Source organism: Acipenser ruthenus, chromosome 2 (genome assembly GCF_902713425.1).
Source record: "Acipenser ruthenus chromosome 2, fAciRut3.2 maternal haplotype, whole genome shotgun sequence".
In the NCBI taxonomy this organism is placed as follows: domain Eukaryota; kingdom Metazoa; phylum Chordata; class Actinopteri; order Acipenseriformes; family Acipenseridae; genus Acipenser; species Acipenser ruthenus.
The window spans coordinates 95945850-95965613 of record NC_081190.1 but is presented as its reverse complement, the minus strand read 5'-3'; the positions used below and the strand labels follow the sequence as shown (position 1 = coordinate 95965613).

The following is a 19764-nucleotide window of genomic DNA, read 5'->3' as shown; positions in this document are numbered from 1 at the left end:
TAATGTATTTATTATTATTATCATTATTATATTTATTTCTTAGCAGACGCCCTTATCCACAAATTATATTTTGTACATACAATTTTTATATATATATATATATATATATATATATATATATATATATATATATATATATATATATATATATATATATATCCATAAGGGTTTGTACCGCTGCTGCGCATAAACCTTTTTGTTTTTTTGACGGGCTACTTCGGTGCTGCACTAGAGCTCGGTAAATCTGTGTACCTTACTTGTGCGACCTGCAGCTCAAGAATTCAAGAATTAATGGGAGGCTGGTCAGGAATCAAACGTCACGGCGCCTCATGTTTATTCAGTGGAAGGCAGCAGCAACGGGGAACTGGCTGCTTCTGGTTTTAGCACTCACGGAAAACATAAAGCAAAGCGAAGCAGGATATAAGATAGAGAAAACACAAAGAGGAGCTCTCTAGGACGCTGTATGCTGACGACGATCGGAGCCAGGTAGATGTGAATTGTAATACTTTAATTGTGATTTTTTTTTGGTCACTCTTTTGCTGTCGTCTAGCAACAGAATACAAAGCCGGGATGTAAAGTATTTAATAAAAGCACGGTATTATGAACGGCAAAAAAAAAAAAAAAAAATTAAACCAAAAAAACATTCAACAGTAATTATATAATACTGTTTATCTGGTTTCTGCTTTCTGTTGAAACGCCATAGTATCCAGAAGTGTAATCTTTGTCTCAAAGATTAAAATATCTATACAGTACTGTACGGTACGTGTGGAGTGGATAATATGTGTTGTTTATTTTGCCGTTAGTTTTACAAAATGTTTTGTGAATAACCATATTCATGGCTATGCGTGTAATAATGATAATTTAATGTAACTTGTTTACAAAAGCTTGACGGCGCTAAATTGCCATTGTCTATTTCTTTACGTGGCATCAAGGAGTAGCCAGCTGAGTGCCACATTGTAACTCCTCTCTTACTATTTCTGAAAATAGTGACCGTAAGCTTGAGCTGTGTGTGACTCTGGAGCGTATCTTGTAGGAAGTTCAAACCCCTTTTTTATTTTAAATATACGTATTATTACCTTAACGTGATCGGAGTTACGATACAGACTTTCATGTGCAAAAAAAACAAACAAAAAAAAAAACAGTACTGCTTGGACAGAGCTGCAGTTTTGTATATTGTATAAGCGCGATTTATTGGTCATTTGTTTATAAAACATTGTATTTATTTTTTTATGTATTTATTTGTGTCGGCATAGGAGCATATTAAGATTTTTGGTCATACTTGCTACAAACAGTAAATGTACACAACTTCTAGACAAAGTAGACTGACTATTGTTGTGAGCCAGGCAGTTTTCAGTTTGAAAACTATTAAAAAGGGCTGTCCCAGATATAAACACCACTCATTTTAGAATGAACACATACAGTGTTTAACAGTAAGCAGGGGATTTTATTCATGGCAAAATGATATTGGTGTTGTCAGTGGCTTTGATGAATAGGTTTTGAATGCTGTGTTGGCAAAAGGTCTGGGGGTCCTCCAGATATAGTTCATTTAACTCGGGGTGGGGGGGTCTCCAACCCTGGTCATGGAGGGCCGGTGTCCCTCCTGGTTTTTGTTCTAACCATACCCTCAATTACTTAATTGGACCAATTAAGCTTCTAATAAGCACTTCATTGGTCCAGTTAAGTAATTTAGGGTACAGTTGGAACAAAAACCAGGCAGGACACCGCTTGCACTGAAGTGTCCCAGTAATCTGGACTGCAGAGTCTGGGTCAGAGGTGGAACGGAATTTGGCAAAAGACCAGAATCATTTCCATTTAATAGCTATGAAGCGCTATCAGTATTTTTGATGGTTTGATAAATTAACCTCCGAGAGCTGTTTCATAAAAGCGATTTGCGAGGAATCGCTGTCGCAGACCCGTCACAGGTTGACAGTTTGCGTTTCATAAAACTTTTGCAGGGCTGCGACGTCGCTGATTTTCACCAGAAACCTGAGACTGCCAGACAGCAGCCGCAAGTAGCAATTTCCTTCAGAGATCCTGTTTTATGACATACCATGGCCCTCATACTAGCTCGCTGTGGAACTGTACTCTTTATTGAACGGTATTCTCAGGTAAAACACAGACAAGTTGTCATCTGAATGTATTTTATAAACCCCCACCACCACACACCACACACAGTATACTTTTTTAAATATATATACAAAAGGTTTAAATAATTACAAAACAAAATTATGTATTCAATGACACGTGACCCAAAGTTTTGTGGGTGAAACATAACAGTAACAAGGTTGTAAAAACAAACATGGTTTATTTATTAAATACAATGATATACCAAAAGTCCTAATTTATTCAGTATGATAATAGCATTATTGGGAAGATTGCATTGCTTTAATCTGGCGGCAATGCTGTGCAGCTATTATTACATGAATAATAATAATATTAATACAAGAAATATTAAATATGTACAATAAATAAGTTAAATAACACACAAATGTGATACAAATAAATAAAATGGACCAAACTCAAGTGACAAAAATAGCGACAAGCGCCTCCTTCACACTAGATGAAATCTACAAGGAACCCACCCAATCCCCAAGTCACGGTAACAAGTCGGCTCAGTATCATTCACCACAGCAATAATGAAGCTTTGTTGCAGCAGCCATCTGCATGTTATTACCTGCCCGACACGTTTAAATAGTGAGGCTAATCACAGCTTGATTATCAGGCATGCCGTAAAGACTAATAAGTGTCAAGGTAGCGAATGTGCTTGGCTGGCTATATATGTTTCGTCCAAAAGACCATTTTCAGTAAATCTTCAGAAAAGTAAACACAGATCAGTACACTTTTTCTTTAAATACGTTTTCTACACAGCTGGAGAAGGGCTTTCCTTATGTATGTATAGAACTTCAAAGTACAGCGTGTCACTTTTCACAGCTCCATATCTCTTGACAGTGAGGTATTTTGGTTTTCCTCAATCAACTTTAAATCTTTTTCATCTCCCTCCTTTTAATTTCGTTCTGTTCGCTAGATCTATCATTTCTTTTCTTATTTCGGCTACTGTTCTTTGCTCCTCCCCAACAGTGTTTACTGCATTAGTGATCATCTGCAACTTGTTTTTCCTTTGTGACTAAAACTTTCAGAAAACTTGCCAAATAGAACGGATTTGTGTCGACCAGCCATTTCAATAATTGCTTTCCTTTGCAACCCTGCTGTTGTGTATTTACCTAATCACTCACTGTGCCTTAAAATGGATTACCGAGTTAGTGATTTTGCTCATCGCAGATCGCAAAAGTCAGGGATAAGGTTTTCGGTGTTTATGCTTTGTTTCCCCCGGAAACGACATCGTTTGCTGTATTAAAGCAAAATAAACTGACTGGCCTGGAATTTACTTGTGTCACCTCACAAAAGTGAGCAAGAGTAAGTTCCGGGTCAGCCAGTTTAATTTTGTGTCAACACAAGTGAGATACACTGCCTCGGCTGACATGTCAGTAAGCGAAGTTCTTCCAGTCTGCGCGCAAATCCATATCTGTTTATTTAAAAAAGTGCCTAGTTTGCCTATGCGTTAATCTGGCCCTGTTTGTATAGCCTTATTACTATACCTTGTGGAATTCTACTACTGCTCTTAATTATAACTATTTCCTGCATTTTGTACTTGATTTTACTCTTTTGTAGGTATCCATATTCACGTTTTTTGTAATTGCTCTTATTTTAAATCGTTCTTATCCATTTATCGTATTTACTACATAATCTTAATGGACTTTCCTCGTATCAGCAAATATTTTTACTATATGTTTAACTGCTCTTAGTCGAACTTGCTTTTAAATGTAATTATTTACTGTATTCCTTATTTTGCTCTTTGATCTTTTTATACTGATTTTACTGTACTTTAACTGCTCTTATCTGTAATGTGATACTTTGTACTGTGATACTTTGCACTGTGATATTTCACAACTGTAAGTCGCCCTGGATAAGGGCCCCTGCAAAGAAATACATAAATAATAATAATAAAATAATAAGAATTACTAGCTGGTACAGTATAGAAACTCATTACCCCAGTTTATGGATTATTCTTGGCACTGCTGGCTGCTAGGGGGATAGTACCTGGCATTCATAGTCCATTTCTGTGACGCAGCTAATTTGGTTTAGAATAGTTGTCTAATGGGAGATTGTATGTAATTCTGTTAAAACATTATTGTCACTAAAACCCTCTCCCTTAGCATGCTGGGTAAAACAAAGTAGACAATCCGTTCACCCTAAAGCCCTACAGCGAATTCCCTGTTGGGAATGGTTGTTTGGGGGTTTTACTTTTACGTTAAAAGCTCCAATAATAACACATTGTTTTGTATATGATCATAACAATTACATTTGGCAAACTCCTCCACGTTCACAACATTACTTTAATTCCAGTGGCTCATTTTGCCACATCTTGATGATTGAGATTTGTACAATTTAATTCTAAAGAATCCCCTTCATACGCTCCAAGTGATGTCATGTACATCCTGACTTTTTAGTCGTACATTGTTGACCAGTTAAAACAGGATGCGTAAAGATGTGGGTGAATCATGTGAGGCTCTGAAACCTAAAGCATGAGTTGTGTATGTTTCGTCAGCAAGGATGTGTGGTAATCCTAGGATAAATGAGTCGTCTACATGGAAGGTGGTAGGAGGAAAAAGGAAGCTGAGTAGTTTTATTCTGTTCTAATCATGAACCTGCTCCCTTACACATCATTTTAAAGGCTTCCTTTTAACATGTAGGGATATGTTTTTTTTTGTTAAATATGAATTTAATAGATATTAAATGGGGCTGGGGCTCCCTGCAAAATGGAATACAGCCCTGCAGCCTTACCAACAGAAAAGGGTTGGCCATTTTCATTTTGTACATCTGTCATGTGAAACAAAATTCTTTTAATTACTGATTTTGTGCTTCTAGTGGTAAATCCAGAGAATATTATGAAGGTTAACTTGGTGCAGAGTTTACAAGAAACGCCAAGAGTAATGACTTCACTTTCATAGAGTGCAGAACAACTAGGATTTTTTAATTGCATGCTGTCTAAATAAATAATTATTGCTTATCAATGTTCTGTCCCGCTTAGTCTAAGTGCACTGTGTGTGTGTGTGTTTTTTTTATCCCTTAAATAGATCTCAATTGCTGTAATTAAATCTAAAATGCACAATTAGGCTTGTTTTTAATTTGCGTGCACTTTGTGTACAGGAATCTTGTCTGCACATCTTGAACTGTGTAATTTAAAAATGGCAATGACTTAATACAGCAGGTCCCAGAATACACAACTGCAGATTGTGATCTCTTCTCTTGGTTCATTAAAACTGGGTTTGTCTAGTGACCTGTTGTTAATGTAAAGAAATAAAACAGAGGGGGAACAGATACAGCTATGCAGTATTTGTGTTCCTACATGATACATTCCTAAATGGTGCAGTACAACAGTTTATTTGGTATTCACTACCATTGAATGTATGTGTTTAGTTATATTGATTTTTTAATAGGGCTGCAATGAAGGGTACATTTTGACCTTCGAATGTTCAGAAACACATTACCGAAGGAAGGCTCAAACCTTCAGTGGTACTAATTTGCAAAAATTACTTGCGACATCACCATAGCTACTAGTTTATATTTGATTGAAAATTCTATTTTATATAAATGGAATAACACATTCACATATAGTTTAAAAATGTGTTGTATAGAACAGTAGTCATGTTTTTATAATTTAAGTAAAAAGGCACATTGTTTATGTACAAGTAATTGATGATGCTTGCGATCTATAATATACAGTAAGCTTGCATTGCAGCAGCACCTTATTGTAGCCAGTTAAGAACTGCAGAGGACTTGGGCAAATCGAAGCTTTATTTAACAGTCTCCGTTCCAAGCAGGTTACATTTACTACTACTAAAAATAGTAATAACAATAATAATATGAACTTACACTTGTCAAGTGACCCCAGAGATTGGTTGTGCCTCGATGATACATGAACAGTTTGCAACTTTTTTTTTTTTTTGTCATATGGGCTTTTAACAAAAAAATCCCAAACAGCACAGGGTTTCTGAGACATTTCTTTCAATACAGCTTACGCTATACAGCGCTTTGCTGTCGAGATGGGGAATGACGAAATTGAAATCCTGCCTCTGGATAACACGAGTTGGAGGGGGAAAGGGTGGACAGTGCTAATTTTAGTGTATGTTTTGTATGTTTTCAAACATATTCTACCATAGCACTTCTTGCACTGTCTTGTACTCTAGGTATTCAGTACATACTTTACTGACACATTTTCCGCCCCCCGCCCCATACATATAGAGTTGCTACATATAATGATTTGGTAGTGGATGTTATTATTTTTATTTATTTATTTATTTATTTATTAGCAGACACCCTTATCCAGGGCGACTTACAATTGTTACAAGATATAACATTATTTTTACATACAATTACCCATTTATACAGTTGTGGTTTTACTGGAGCAATCTAGGTAAAGTACCTTGCTCAAGGGTACAGCAGCAGTGTCCCCCACCTGGGATTGAACCCACGACCCTCCGGTCAAGAATCCAGAGCCCTAACCACAACTCCACACTGCTCTGGAGGGAAGTGCTGATTGCTTCAGCTACTGCATTCTATGATATTATTATTATTATTATTATTATTATTATTATTATTATTATTTAGTTAATTTGGTCTTGTACAATAAAAAATTAAATGCTCCTCTGACCATATCCATAATCTAGACGAAATGCATTATCAAATCCATTTTACTCACGTTCAGAGATTACGTTACTCTCCTTAACTTGTTTTTGTTCCCTACTTTTAATTTGTAAACTTTTTTCCTATGTTTTTAGATCCCTTAGAAGAAGAGTTTGGACGGTATGCAAAGTTGTGAAATATCTTCAGACGGCACAGATGATCCCCTCAGTAGTGGCTTGCAGAGAAATCGACAGCCTCGAATAGTAGTGATTGGTGCTGGCCTGGCAGGGCTCGCAGCGACTAAAACCCTCCTGGAAAACGGCTTCACCGATGTCACGGTCCTAGAGGCATCTGACCGCATTGGAGGAAGAGTGCAAAGTGTACAACTCGGTAAGCAGGAGCAGTACAGTGCTGTGGGGGTAATGTCGACCAAAACATATCAAGCAGTTCAAATTAATCACATATTGACACTTGGTAAAGCAGGGCTAGTCAGTTTCCTTGCAACTAGTCCTGCCCTTTAAAAATACCTTGGTATTTATTACTGTCGTGAGCAGGTGCCAGAAATCTAAGCAGTCTGGGCCCGTGCTAAATGTCCACTCAACTGGTATAAGTATGAACACTGCTCCTATAACTCTTGTTATAAGTCTGGGTAAGTTTAGCAGGACTTTGGATTGCTGGTGTAAAACAGGATATCATTATGGGTTCAGGGAAAGTGAGCAGAAGCTATAGATACCAGTGATTTAACTGTAAAAGATTGATTCTACCTCATTTTGATGGGGCGGCAAGTTATTTACTCCCAAGAGATTTTCTTTTAATACAGACATGCTCAAATTTGTTGGTACCCCTCCACAAAAAACAAAGAATGCACAATTTTCTCTGAAATAACTTGAAACTGACAAAAGTAATTGGCATCCACCATTGTTTATTCCATATTTAATAGAAATCAGACTTTGCTTTTGATTTTTTATTCAACATAATATTGTAAATAAGAAAACAAATGAAAATGGCATGGACAAAAATGATGGGACCGCTAACCTAATATTTTGTTGCACAACCTTTAGAGGCAATCACTGCAATCAAACGTTTTCTGTAGCTCTCAATGAGACTTCTGCACCTGTTAACAGGTAGTTTGGCCCACTCATCCTGAGCAAACTGCTCCAGCTGTCTCAGGTTTGATGGGTGCCTTCTCCAGACTGCAAGTTTCAGCTTTTTCCATAGATGTTCGATAGGATTCAGATCAGGACTCATAGAAGGCCACTTCAGAATAGTCCAATGTTTTGTTCTTCTCCATTCTTGGGTGCTTTTAGCTGTGTGTTTTGGGTCATTATCCTGTTGGAGGACCCATGACCTGCGACTGAGACAGAGCTTTCTGACACTGGGCAGTACATTTCGCTCCAGAATGCCTTGATAGTCTTGAGATTTCATTGTGCCCTGCACAGATTCAAGGCACCCTGTGCCAGGCGCAGCAAAGCAGCCCCAAAACATAACCGAGCCTCCTCCATGTTTCACTGTAGGTATGGTGTTCTTTTCTTTGAAAGCTTAATTTTTTCGTCTGTGAACATAGAGCTGATGTGACTTGCCAAAAAGCTCCAGTTTTGACTCATCTGTCTAAAGGACATTCTCCCAGAAGGATTGTGGCTTGTCAATATGCATTTTAGCAAATTCCAGTCTGGCTTTATGTTTTTCTTTCAAAAGTGGAGTCCTCCTGGGTCTTCTTCCATGGAGCCCACTTTCGCTTAAAAAGCGACGGATGGTGCGATCAGAAACTGACGTACCTTCACCTTGGAGTTCAGCTTGTATCTCTTTGGCAGTTATCCTTGGTTCTTTTTCTACCATTCACACTATCCTTCTGTTCACTCTGGGGTCGATTTTCCTCTTGCGGCCGCGTCCAGGGAGGTTGGCTACAGTTCCATGGACCTTAAACTTCTTAATAATATTTGCAACTGTTGTCACAGGAAAATCAAGCTGCTTGGAGATGGTCTTGTAGCCTTTACCTTTACCATGCTTGTCTATTATTTTCTTTGTGATCTCCTCAGACAACTCTCTCCTTTGCTTTCTCTGGTCCATGTTCAGTGTGGTGCACACAATGATACCAAACAGCACAGTGACTACTTTTCTACATTTAAATAGGCTGAATGACCGATTACAAGATTGGAGACATGTGTGATACTAATTTAAAGAAACTAATTAGTTTGAAATATCACTATAATCCAATTATTTATTATCTTTTCTAAGGGGTACCAACAAATGTGTCCAGGCCATTTTAGAATATCTTTGTAGAATAAGCAATAATTCACCTCTTTTCACAGCTGCTTTGCTTTATTCTATGACATACCAAAGGCATGCAAGTATACATGATAAAATAGCTTTTAATTTCATCACTTTTCAGGAGGAATGAAGCATTATTTCAATGAGCTGTAAGGGTACCAACAAATTTGAGCACGTCTGTATAACATTGTACGAATTGCACTTTTATTTTCCACCAAATTCAAATTAAATATGAAAAATCCACATTTGTTCCGGCACTAATAATTTAGGGTGGCAGGTCCAGAACCTAGTTTGGTACAATTGCAAGGACAGGTTATGGTGTGTGTGTGCGTGCGAGCGAGCGTTTGTGTGTGTGTGTGTGTGTGTGTGTGTGTGTGTGTGTGTGTGTGTGTGTTTCTGAGATGCCTCCACAGCTAAGTAATTGATTGCTAAAAAGACCCCGCCCCTTTTATTATTATTTTTTTTTTCAGGACACGCTACCTTGGAACTTGGAGCTACCTGGATTCACGGCGCCACTGGCAATCCTGTCTTTCACCTGGCAGAGGACAATGGCCTACTTGAAGAGACTACAGACGAGGAGAGGAGCGTCGGCCGCATTAGCCTCTATGCCAAGAATGGAGTGGCCCACTACCTCACCAACGCTGGCAGGAGGATCCCCAAGGACCTGGTTGAGGAATTCAGCGATATATACAACGAGGTGGGTGCCAGAGCAGGATTCTACACAATAGAATGGGACTGGGTGTAAGTGAGTTTGATAGCGCAAAACGTGAGGGAATTTCTTGATTCATTGTGAATTTAATTTTTTAAAGATATTCTAGACCCCAATTTACTTACTTGCAGGTCGCTTTTGCTGCAGTACTTTTCATATTGGCCCCTTTCCAATGTCTGAATTTTATTCATTGTCATGTGAATCAATGTCTGGAATAGTGTTTCACAGAGTTGGAGTCAATTCCACAATTCCCTCTACTGGTCAATTTAGATTCAGATTCAATTCCAATTCCATTTTTTTAAAATCAATCTAGTCAATTCCAATTCCACTCATGTACACATTCAGTTCCCTTGCAATTTTATCATTCCAAATCTAATTCTACCTCTAGTCCATGAAATGTTATAATTTTATATTAAAAGATAAAACACTTGCACAAAATGCCACTTTTAACTAGGGACGCATCGAATCCAGGATTCGGTTTTGGATTCGGCCCGAATACCTACTTTTTGAGCAGGGTTCGGATTCTGCCAAATACTTAGGATTCGGTGAACCGAATCCTATATATCCGCCCAGACACACAACCATTTTAATACATCCCTCCAATGTGTGCAGTTCTTTAAATAAGACACAAATCTGGTATTGAAAGTAACTTTTGTATTTAATAACAAGAACACGTTTGATGAACTCTGTCGCAGCTCTTGACTCCCTAAATTACTGGTGGTGCACGCACTAAACACATGCAGCTGCTGAATGCAAACATACCCCCGTATGCAACAGCACACTCACATCACACTTATCATGGATTATTAAAGTTATGCAGTAAACCTGTAATATATAGTAATGGCAGTTGTAGACTTTTGTGCTTTGTTGTTTTGTCTGAGATGTGTTCTAGAGAGCATACTAAGAGAATAAAATAAAAATGGGTGCACAGAAATATGTATTTGTTGTAACTTTACAACTGTCAGATGTGCAAGACACTGTGGAACAATATGTTTTAGTAAATTAAATTTTACGTTCTTGCAGTGTCCCAAAACAAGTTGAACCATTTGGGAACTGCTGTGTTTTATTAAAATATTTTAAAACTATTTCATAGCCTATTTGATATGTGTTACACACACACACACACAGTTAATTTAAATCAATGTTGGTTTTATTTCGCAGGGAGATCATTAAGGTAATTTTTTCATCATAGCTGTCACATAGGGTTGTCAACAGGCTCTAGAATCTCACACTTTACTAAATACATTACAGTTTAGAGAGTTGAGTTACAAAACCTGACCTGCCTTAAAGTGTCCCGAGATTCTGGAGCCTGTTGGCAACCCTACTCTCAGATCAGGTGACACAGGTTGAAATGTCATTAAAGAAAATAGTGGGTTATAGCAAAGATGCAGCTCTCCTTTCCTGTAAAGGTAAAGTAAACGTTCTGTATTTTGACATTTCTATTGTGGGGGGGGAGGGGGCTAGCGGTAAATTGTGTACGTTTCAAACTGAAACCTTATTCAGGGATATATTTCCATTCGGTAATAAAAAATACTATTAACTAAAAGGCTCAACTATAGATTGTGCACGTCCCTTGTTAGTAGCTGCCAGTCTGTTTTTCATTCAACAGTTTCTTTCTGTTTTCTTGTCAGTTTTTGTAGATTCGGTATTCGGCCGAATCTTTTGAGATAGAGGTGCGTTGAGGAAGTAGCTTCTGGCTGAGGTGTTTCCTGCTGGGTGTGGTGAAGCGTGGGTCAGCTGTGCTAAGGATGTTGCGAAAGGCTGTGCTGTCTACAACAGACAGGGGGATGAGATCATTAGCAGTGAAGCTAACAATGTTGTTGGCAAGCTTCACTTGGCAAGGATCTGTGGCCTCCCACTTAGGTTCTGAAGTCTGGCCAGATCAGCAAACTCCCCAAGGATGTCAGGGTGCTTTCTCTGAAAATGCACAGAGAAATAAATAAATAAAAACCACACATTTTATGTACAGAACACATTAAACAACAAATCTAGCAAAATAAGCAGTATTCAATTACCAGGTGAAGCTTAGCATTTAATCACCACCTTAGAATAATGAACCCTAGATTCAAGATGGACTATCTAATTCTCTGTATTTAATCTGGCAAGATAGGGTAGGATACAAATGATAATACTAAATCATTCAGCAAGTCCTGCTTAGTACACAGGCATCTGAGGTATGATGCATGCAAACTATGCAAAAAGTGTAGTCGGGTAAGAGCTACCCATTGAAATACAGATTTCCCTTGGAGTGGATACACTTAACCAATTTATTACAAAAACTGTTAATGTATTATGGAGAGTAGTTTGTGAACCTCTTAGTTCATCAATTATATAACCACAAATCTTTTACAGAAAATCTGCACTAAATATTTTCTACCTGCAGCATAAAAATTCACTATATAAGCATAAACGCACCAAACATTAAAATGATAAATTTATCTATGCTAGAAATTTAGGCATGCAATATATGGATTGTCATGGGTCTTAAATAGAGCTGTAGGGCAGGTTAGCTCATTCCAATTAATTGATAACAGGAGTTAACATTCACATCACAATTGTCATACTAATAGACTCACTTGTAAAGATGACAACAAACATATTATCAATAGAAGTGGCTACTAGTGATCTGCCTTTCTCAGGCTCCTCTTCCTTGTGGAAACATAAACTGTAATCAGCTCATCAGTCATGACCTCTGTTGTGATTGTGTGAATTACATACAGCTGTGTTGACTATTGATCCAGGCTACACTGAGAATAATATTCCTCAGGTGTGTTTTTTTTTTTTTTTAAAGTAATTCAATACAGTAGTTTTGTGCAAAAGTGGGTGTTGTTCAGTGGAATTGAAATGGAATTGATAATTCCATTCACTAAAAAATGCCAATTCCAATTCCAAAGCTTTGAGATTTTTCTCAATTCCAATTCATTACAAATTCCACACTTGATCACACTTGTATTGGAATTGACCTCTGAATTTCAATTCAATTTGGAATTGACCCAAACTCTCGTGTTCCAGTTGCCTAATGCCAGATTTAGATTTTTACAATGGCAAATGCTTTAATGAATGCCATTTCTGAGTTGTGTTGTTGCGGGGTTTCCATGTCCGCTACACTAATAATCTTGCTAGAGCTTGTGTAGGTAAGTAGCCAGTGCCATGTTTCTAATTAACAATGTCCTACATAAATGATTTATCAGATTGTACCTTGTGCGTGTTACACTTTGGATGTCTTTGGGACACCAGGACAGACCTGCATCTATCATTGCTACCTCTTTGATAATCCTGTTTTTAAAGTGATTAAGCCCTGTCACTTACAAACCTAAATTCACGCAGGGATCCACACGCAGTTTTGGAATACTGCAGGATTTTGTTGGCAGTGGAAAGACCATCTGTAAATGTTGTTGGTGCAATCTGATTGCTCATTATGGAAAGTGAAGGTTCATGCCTGGGTTTAGGCTGTGATTGGCCTATTTTTAAAAGCAGTTTATTTTGACTTTACGTTTAATAAAAATGTGTAAGGCTATGCTTGTCTTTGTTTTTGCTTTGAAGAAACCGGACAAAGTATTGTCTTTTTCGATATCAGGTTTAAAATTTGAGGTGTGTGTCAAGGATTATTGCTTGCATCAACAAACCACTAATGTATTTTTTCTTTTTCCTCCTGAAGGTCTACGAGCTGACTCAGGAGTTTTTCCAAAGAGGGAAACCAGTTGGTGCCGAGAGCCAAAACAGTGTTGGCATATTCACCCGGGATGTGGTGCGCCAACGCATCCGAGTTGATCCAGATGATTCAGAGACCACCAAGAAGCTCAAACTCGCCATGCTGCAGCAGTATTTGAAGGTGAGCCTAACTTACTGGAATCTATTCTGACAATCTGTTCAGAATAATGGCCAGTGGCTTTTGGCTTGTTAAAAAGAAAGCTGGAAACTATCCATGTGTGTCCAGCTGTTGGGAGTTACATTAGTTACTGATTTGCTGGCATCATCTGGGCTGTGTATTTTTTTTTTTTCTTTCACTATATTGTGTGCAAACCGATTATGTAAAGCATACAGTTTAATTCTAGAGAGAGTGGTGACTGAAATGTTTGCACTTTCAACATGTTTATTAATACAACCGGGCTAGATAATTAAAGGCTTCCTTCTATTTATTAGAATACACATTAATCACAAAAGTCCTTGCTTGTTTAGTTTAGTTAAGGCCTGGACACACCAGCACATCGCTTCGTTTTTGTTTTTTTGACGCTCAGTTGACAGTGCCACACCAGCAAGTCTGAACCCAAGTTTCAGTTCCCTTTCCCAGGTAAAGTACTTTTTATAGTATTTCCCAAAGTAATTACATACCTATAACTAGCTCTCTTGGAATGTCAGTCTCCAATGCGATGAGCCTCTGGTTTTTCATTTGTGGTGATGTGATCCACGAGTTGACTGCTGTTGGTCGAGTGCAGACGCATTGGTTGAGTGGGACGTCAAATTGCTCTGGGAGAAATCTGGACGCACCGCTCCTAGATGCGATGTGAAGCAGCGCCCTAGTGTGTGAGGGTATATAGAAACCCATTATATAAAAAAGTGAAGCAGGTGATTCCATTATCTGTTTTAGTCTTGCATTTCCTTGTGCAACTGAAAGAAATGTTTTGGTGAAAGACAAAAAAAAAAGTTATAAATGTCTGTTTTGATTTTTACATTCAGGAAAGCTACAATATCGTGCTGTCTTTTTGAAAAGTGTGTGTGTGTGTGTGTGTGTGTCTCTGTGTATGCTTGCTGCACTACCCAAGTCACACTTTTACATATAACTAACTGTCTGATACTACTGATAAACTGGGTAGGACAAATACTGCAAAATAAATAAACAAGGCAATAAGTTTATTGCAATTGTATGAGGAAATGTAATGTGAATAAAGGGGGTTTTATTTTTAATTTTTTGGTAAAGTTTCAATGCCTGATCAAGGCTAATAATGTGCTTGTATGGCCCCAATCTGTAGTGCTTGATATAGACTGATCTGGTAGGAGATGCTCACAGAGTAATGGGTAAGTAAATCATCGCCATCTCTTCATTGAAACCAAGCTATCAAATTAATTCCTGCCAGCACACATTCATGAGAACATTAAAACATAAGAAAATGTAGTAATGAGAGGAAACCATTCCAGTTCCTAGTAGCTGATTGATCTAAAAAATGTGTCAAGTTGGGTCTTAAAGGATCCCAATGATTCAGCATGGCAAGGTAACTCATTCCATACTCTCTTCCAAACACAGGCTGATGAAATCCTCCTTCCTCTAGCTGTGATTTCATTCTGATGCTGATGTAAATACATTTGACTTCCTGTAACTATCAGTCCTGGTGGCAGATGGACATGTTGTGTTATTACCTTGTATTGTACAAATCTAAATATACATTTCACAGGCTCCTATTAGCACTAATCTTGGACTACCTAATGTTGCCTTAGCAAAGGGTTTCCAACATTAGCTCTGATCAGGGTCTGTGAAGCCAGCCGGTAGTTACAGATTTATATGACTTTTGTTTTACCCACATTTAATCGTTCATATATGTATACAATAGAGTGGGTATCAAGTCAATAGTTTATATGTATCTTTTTAGTGCTGCTGTGGAAAACAAAATACTGACTTCAGAACAATGCAGCTAGGTAGGTGGAGACACTGAAGGAGTCACAGTCAAATCAGTTATATATATATATATATATATATATATATATATATATATATATATATATATTTAAAAGTGGCATAAAACCACACTTTTTATAAATTAATAGCCTTAATACGTTGCCTTAATGCATAAACACATTTGAAGAATGGAATTTAGTAACACCTAAAGGATATATATTTGCAAGTGTCTTGAAAACTTTTTTTTTTAAATAATAAATGTAGCCTAGAATATGGCTTGATTGTGTGTGTTTTTGATGTTTTAAATCTATTGCTCTTCTGCTAAATGTAAACATTTCAGATGTTCTGGAACTGGTAATCTGCTTGGTGCAATGCATTTACATTGCTCTTTAAAAAGTGTGCCGCCCAAAAAATAAATCTGGTAGTCCACAATACAGTACAGTAAACATTAAAAGTAAATGTATTTATTAAGTTCATAAGGTGGTGCTGAAATATAATTTCTTAGCATCTCCTGCTTGGAGGCCTGGTTTTGATTGTGTAACTGTGATGTTGGTGTTTTCCACTTGGATTCCTTGAACAGTAGTCTTCATTGTAAAACCAATACATTTCATTACTGTTCCTTTGCACCAGGGCAGAGGTGCCCTTAGTGTTGCTAAATCTAATAAAAACTGCCCTTTGATTTACTAAAGTTTGAAACATTACAGTAGTCACAGTAATAAATTGATGGAACCCGTTTTCCTATTTTTAATGTATTTTTTGTTTTGTTTTGTTTTTTTTCCCTGAAGGTGGAAAGCTGTGAGAGCAGCTCCCCCAGCATGGACGAGGTGTCGCTGAGCGAGTTTGGGGAGTGGACCGAGATCCCGGGAGCCCACCACGTCATCCCCAGCGGCTTCATCAAGATCGTGGAGCTCCTGGCGCGGGATATCCCAAAGAGGGTCCTGCAGTTACAGAAGCCCATCCGCTGCGTGCACTGGAACCAATCTGTACGCAACGAAATCGCAGAGAGCGAAGACCACAACAGCGACCACTGGGGCCAGGGCTACCCTGTCTACGTGGAGTGTGAAGACTGCGAGTTCATCCCTGCCGACCACGTCATCATCACGGTCTCACTGGGCATCCTGAAGAAAAGCCACAAGGCCCTGTTCAACCCCGGGCTGCCCGAGGACAAGGTTATGGCCATTGAAAAGCTGGGGATCAGCACTACTGATAAGATCTTCTTGGAGTTCTCTGAGCCCTTCTGGAGCCCAGAGTGCAACAGCATCCAGTTCGTGTGGGAGGACGAGGCACTGCTTGAGAACCTCTCCTACCCGGAGGAGCTCTGGTACAAAAAAATCTGCAGCTTCGACGTTCTGTACCCACCTGAGCGCTACGGCTACATGCTGAGTGGCTGGATCTGCGGCGATGAGGCCCTCACCATGGAGAAATGCGATGATGAGACCGTGGCAGAGACCTGTGCTGAACTGCTGCGGAAATTTACAGGTGGGGGATATGTTCATTGTGAAGTGAAATGCAAGAAAGCAGGGAAACCCTAATATTGAGCCAAAATGTCTTGGCCAGAAATGAGCCCAGCTAATTCAACTACCCTCAAGGCTGATTTTTCTTAATAGGTGATTTCTGTAAAATGAATTGCACCTTGTGCCATTCTCTCCTCCCCTCCGCCCCCCCCCCCCCCCCCCCCCCATTTCGGAGAGTACCGCCTCCTGCTCGGTTTTCCCTGCATGAATCCTTTGTAGATTTTCAATCTGTCCTGCCATCAGAGTGCTACTTAAAAATAACACTGACTTGTATTCAAGTCAGTGTATTCAAAAGACTTGTATTGATTGCAATTAAAGTAACCTGTCATTCAAATACTGTTCTTTTACAATGGTATATGAGACATGATAAATGCATTGTACTAATTGTAAGGAACACGACTTGTCAACTTTTTATTTCATTTTTAGTTTAACTTCTGTGGACTCATGAGCTGGAGTGAGAGAAGTGCAGAATACCCAAGCCTAAACAATTGTTCTGTCCTTCCAGTGTTTTAGATACAAATCTTAACATCTTTTATTTTCTTCTTTCTCTCTTGAAAGGGAACCAAAACATTCCAAAACCTCGTAGGATCCTGCGCTCCTCCTGGGGAAGCAGCCCATACTTCGGTGGGTCCTACTCCTTCACGCGTGTCGGCTCCACCGGGACTGACGTGGAGAAGCTTGCCATGTCGCTGCCTTACACTGAGAGCACAAAAGCACATGTAAGTGCACCACGTTGCACAATACCAAAAGGGTTGTACAGAACTAGAAGAGGTCCAGCACGGGAAAGACCATGGTGTTCTAATAGACTAATCAGTGTGACTGGGTTTCGGTCAGATGTGTAGAGGAGGTATGATGAGGTTGTATAATGCACTGGTGAGATTGCACTTGTAGGGAGTGTATAGAATGGGTTAGCGAGCCACATTTTTGAGGCTGAGTCAATGATATCTTTTAAGATACGACTTGACAAAGTTTTGTAGCCAGTGAGTGAATCAATGAGTGAATGTAGTTATATATAACCCCTTCCAATCACTGTGTGGATAATTGTAACATGTTAAGTCTATATCTGTTTTAGAATGTGTGTGTTTTTTTAAAAATTATTATTAAAGTCGTGGCAGGGCAACTTCTTAAACTCCACACAAACTGTTTTTTTTTAATTTCTAAAATTTTAAATTAAATCATGACCAAAGGGTGTAGTTATAGATAGATCATATACAGAATTCTTACAATTGTTTTCAATATTTTAAAAGTGTCTGACATACCATTTCTAGGAGTTGGGGAAAAATGAAATCTAATTTAGTCAGAAGCAGCCGAGGCATTTAATTGGAAATCCAATTTGAAAGTTTGAAATTTGTGACTCTGTAAAGGGCTGTTTCCTGCTCAGCAGCCAATGACTTGTTAGTATAAATATATTTTTCCATAAGACCGTGCATCTCCTGGACACATTCCTGGGCTGATCCACTTCTCAAGTTCTTGCTTATGAACCATTGAGAAAAATAAATAAATCGAGTTCCAAAACACAAAATGCGTGTTTATATCTTACATTCTGATGACTCCTTAAGTGCTGTAAACATTGGTGTGGATTTCAGCAAGTTTATTTTGTTCTATATCCAGTATTGCAGTGTGTTTGTTTGATTGCCTTGTTTCAGTGCCAAGATGCCCTGAAGATACCCTCCACTCAATAAACCCACCCGTTTCTAATTCTAACTTGCCTGCAGTCTCTAATGGGATTGCGCAGACGTTGAGCAGCAGCATGGCTTATGCTTATGCAGTGTAATTTAGTTTACGACAGCAGAGAAGTTCTACGTGCTGTTGGTGTTGGTCATGTTCATGGTGGTCACATCTGTAATGTGTGCATTGCCTTGGCCAGGAATACATACTGTGTGTAACATGCCTATTTAATCAATCTAAGGCTGGGACCAAATCAAAACTTTGACAACACACTAATCGCACTTAACAAAACTGTATTTAATAGATTTTTTTTTTTTTTTTTGTAAGTATCTTATTTCTTCTCCTCATAAAAAGCTATTAAATACAGTTTTGTTAAGTGTGGTTAGCAGGTTGTCAAATTTTGATCTGGTCCTGGCCTAAGTCAAACCTAGGTTACATTGTATTGGTGAGTTACACACATTTGTACTTTTTTTTCCCCAGTGTATATATTGATTGTATTGCCATTGAAATTAATAAATAATAAAACAAATGGCATTGTTTAGATAGCCACTTGTTGGATCATTAACATATGTCCCATTATCTTCTATGGGATGTTACACTGCACTAACACGTGTTTATTTTGTGTCTCATATCCATAGCCACTGCAGGTGTTGTTTGCTGGAGAAGCGACCCACAGGAAGTTTTATTCCACTACCCATGGTGCTTTGCTGTCTGGTCAGAGAGAGGCTGCTCTCCTCGTTGAGATGTATCAAGACCTGTACAATGCAGAAACCGCAAAGCCTATGCTTTTAAAGAACCACTGACTAGTGATACAATTGTGTGTCTAATTTATCTTTTTATAATTAGTAGGACACATTTTATTTTTTTCACTTGTTCTGACAGTTTTGTCTTAAGGGTTTTCTTTTTAATTGGAATTTATTTTGAAATGTACTGTAATGTTGTCAGGACATATATTTTTTTTGTTGTAAATTTTGAATAAATACATTTTTAACACCTTTTTTTATCTTTTTTGTAAGTGCCTTCTGTATTAAAGCAAATGTTTTAAAAACTAATAAAAAGCATATTGAATTATTGATGCTTAGCTTGTTTTTTTTTTTTAATGTTTGATCCTTTTCCATGTCATTACCATCTAATTACCCAAACATCCTGAGGTTCCTGTGGCATAAAACTTAGATACCAGTGTTACCAGCTTCATATATTTAGTGTGATGGAAACTTCAGTTTAAGGTTAAAACTGGGTGAGGAACAGCCAAACTCAGCTAACAAGGTGAGGTTGCTGAAGACAGTTTACTGTCAAAAGTCATACACCAT

General features: G+C 38.2%; 1 protein-coding gene across 1 annotated transcript; it reads left to right on the top strand.

The window, feature by feature from the left end:
• Window positions 1-293: 293 nt before the first annotated feature.
• Window positions 294-19527, top strand: LOC117409525 (spermine oxidase-like). Its single transcript, XM_034015712.3, has 7 exons — window positions 294-486; window positions 6840-7074; window positions 9423-9649; window positions 13320-13493; window positions 16058-16751; window positions 17345-17505; window positions 19093-19527. Exons 2-7 carry the CDS (start codon window positions 6867-6869, stop codon window positions 19255-19257), a joined length of 1629 nt encoding a protein of 542 aa, XP_033871603.2. The 5' UTR covers window positions 294-486; window positions 6840-6866; the 3' UTR covers window positions 19258-19527.
• The last annotated feature ends 237 nt before the right edge of the window (window positions 19528-19764 follow it).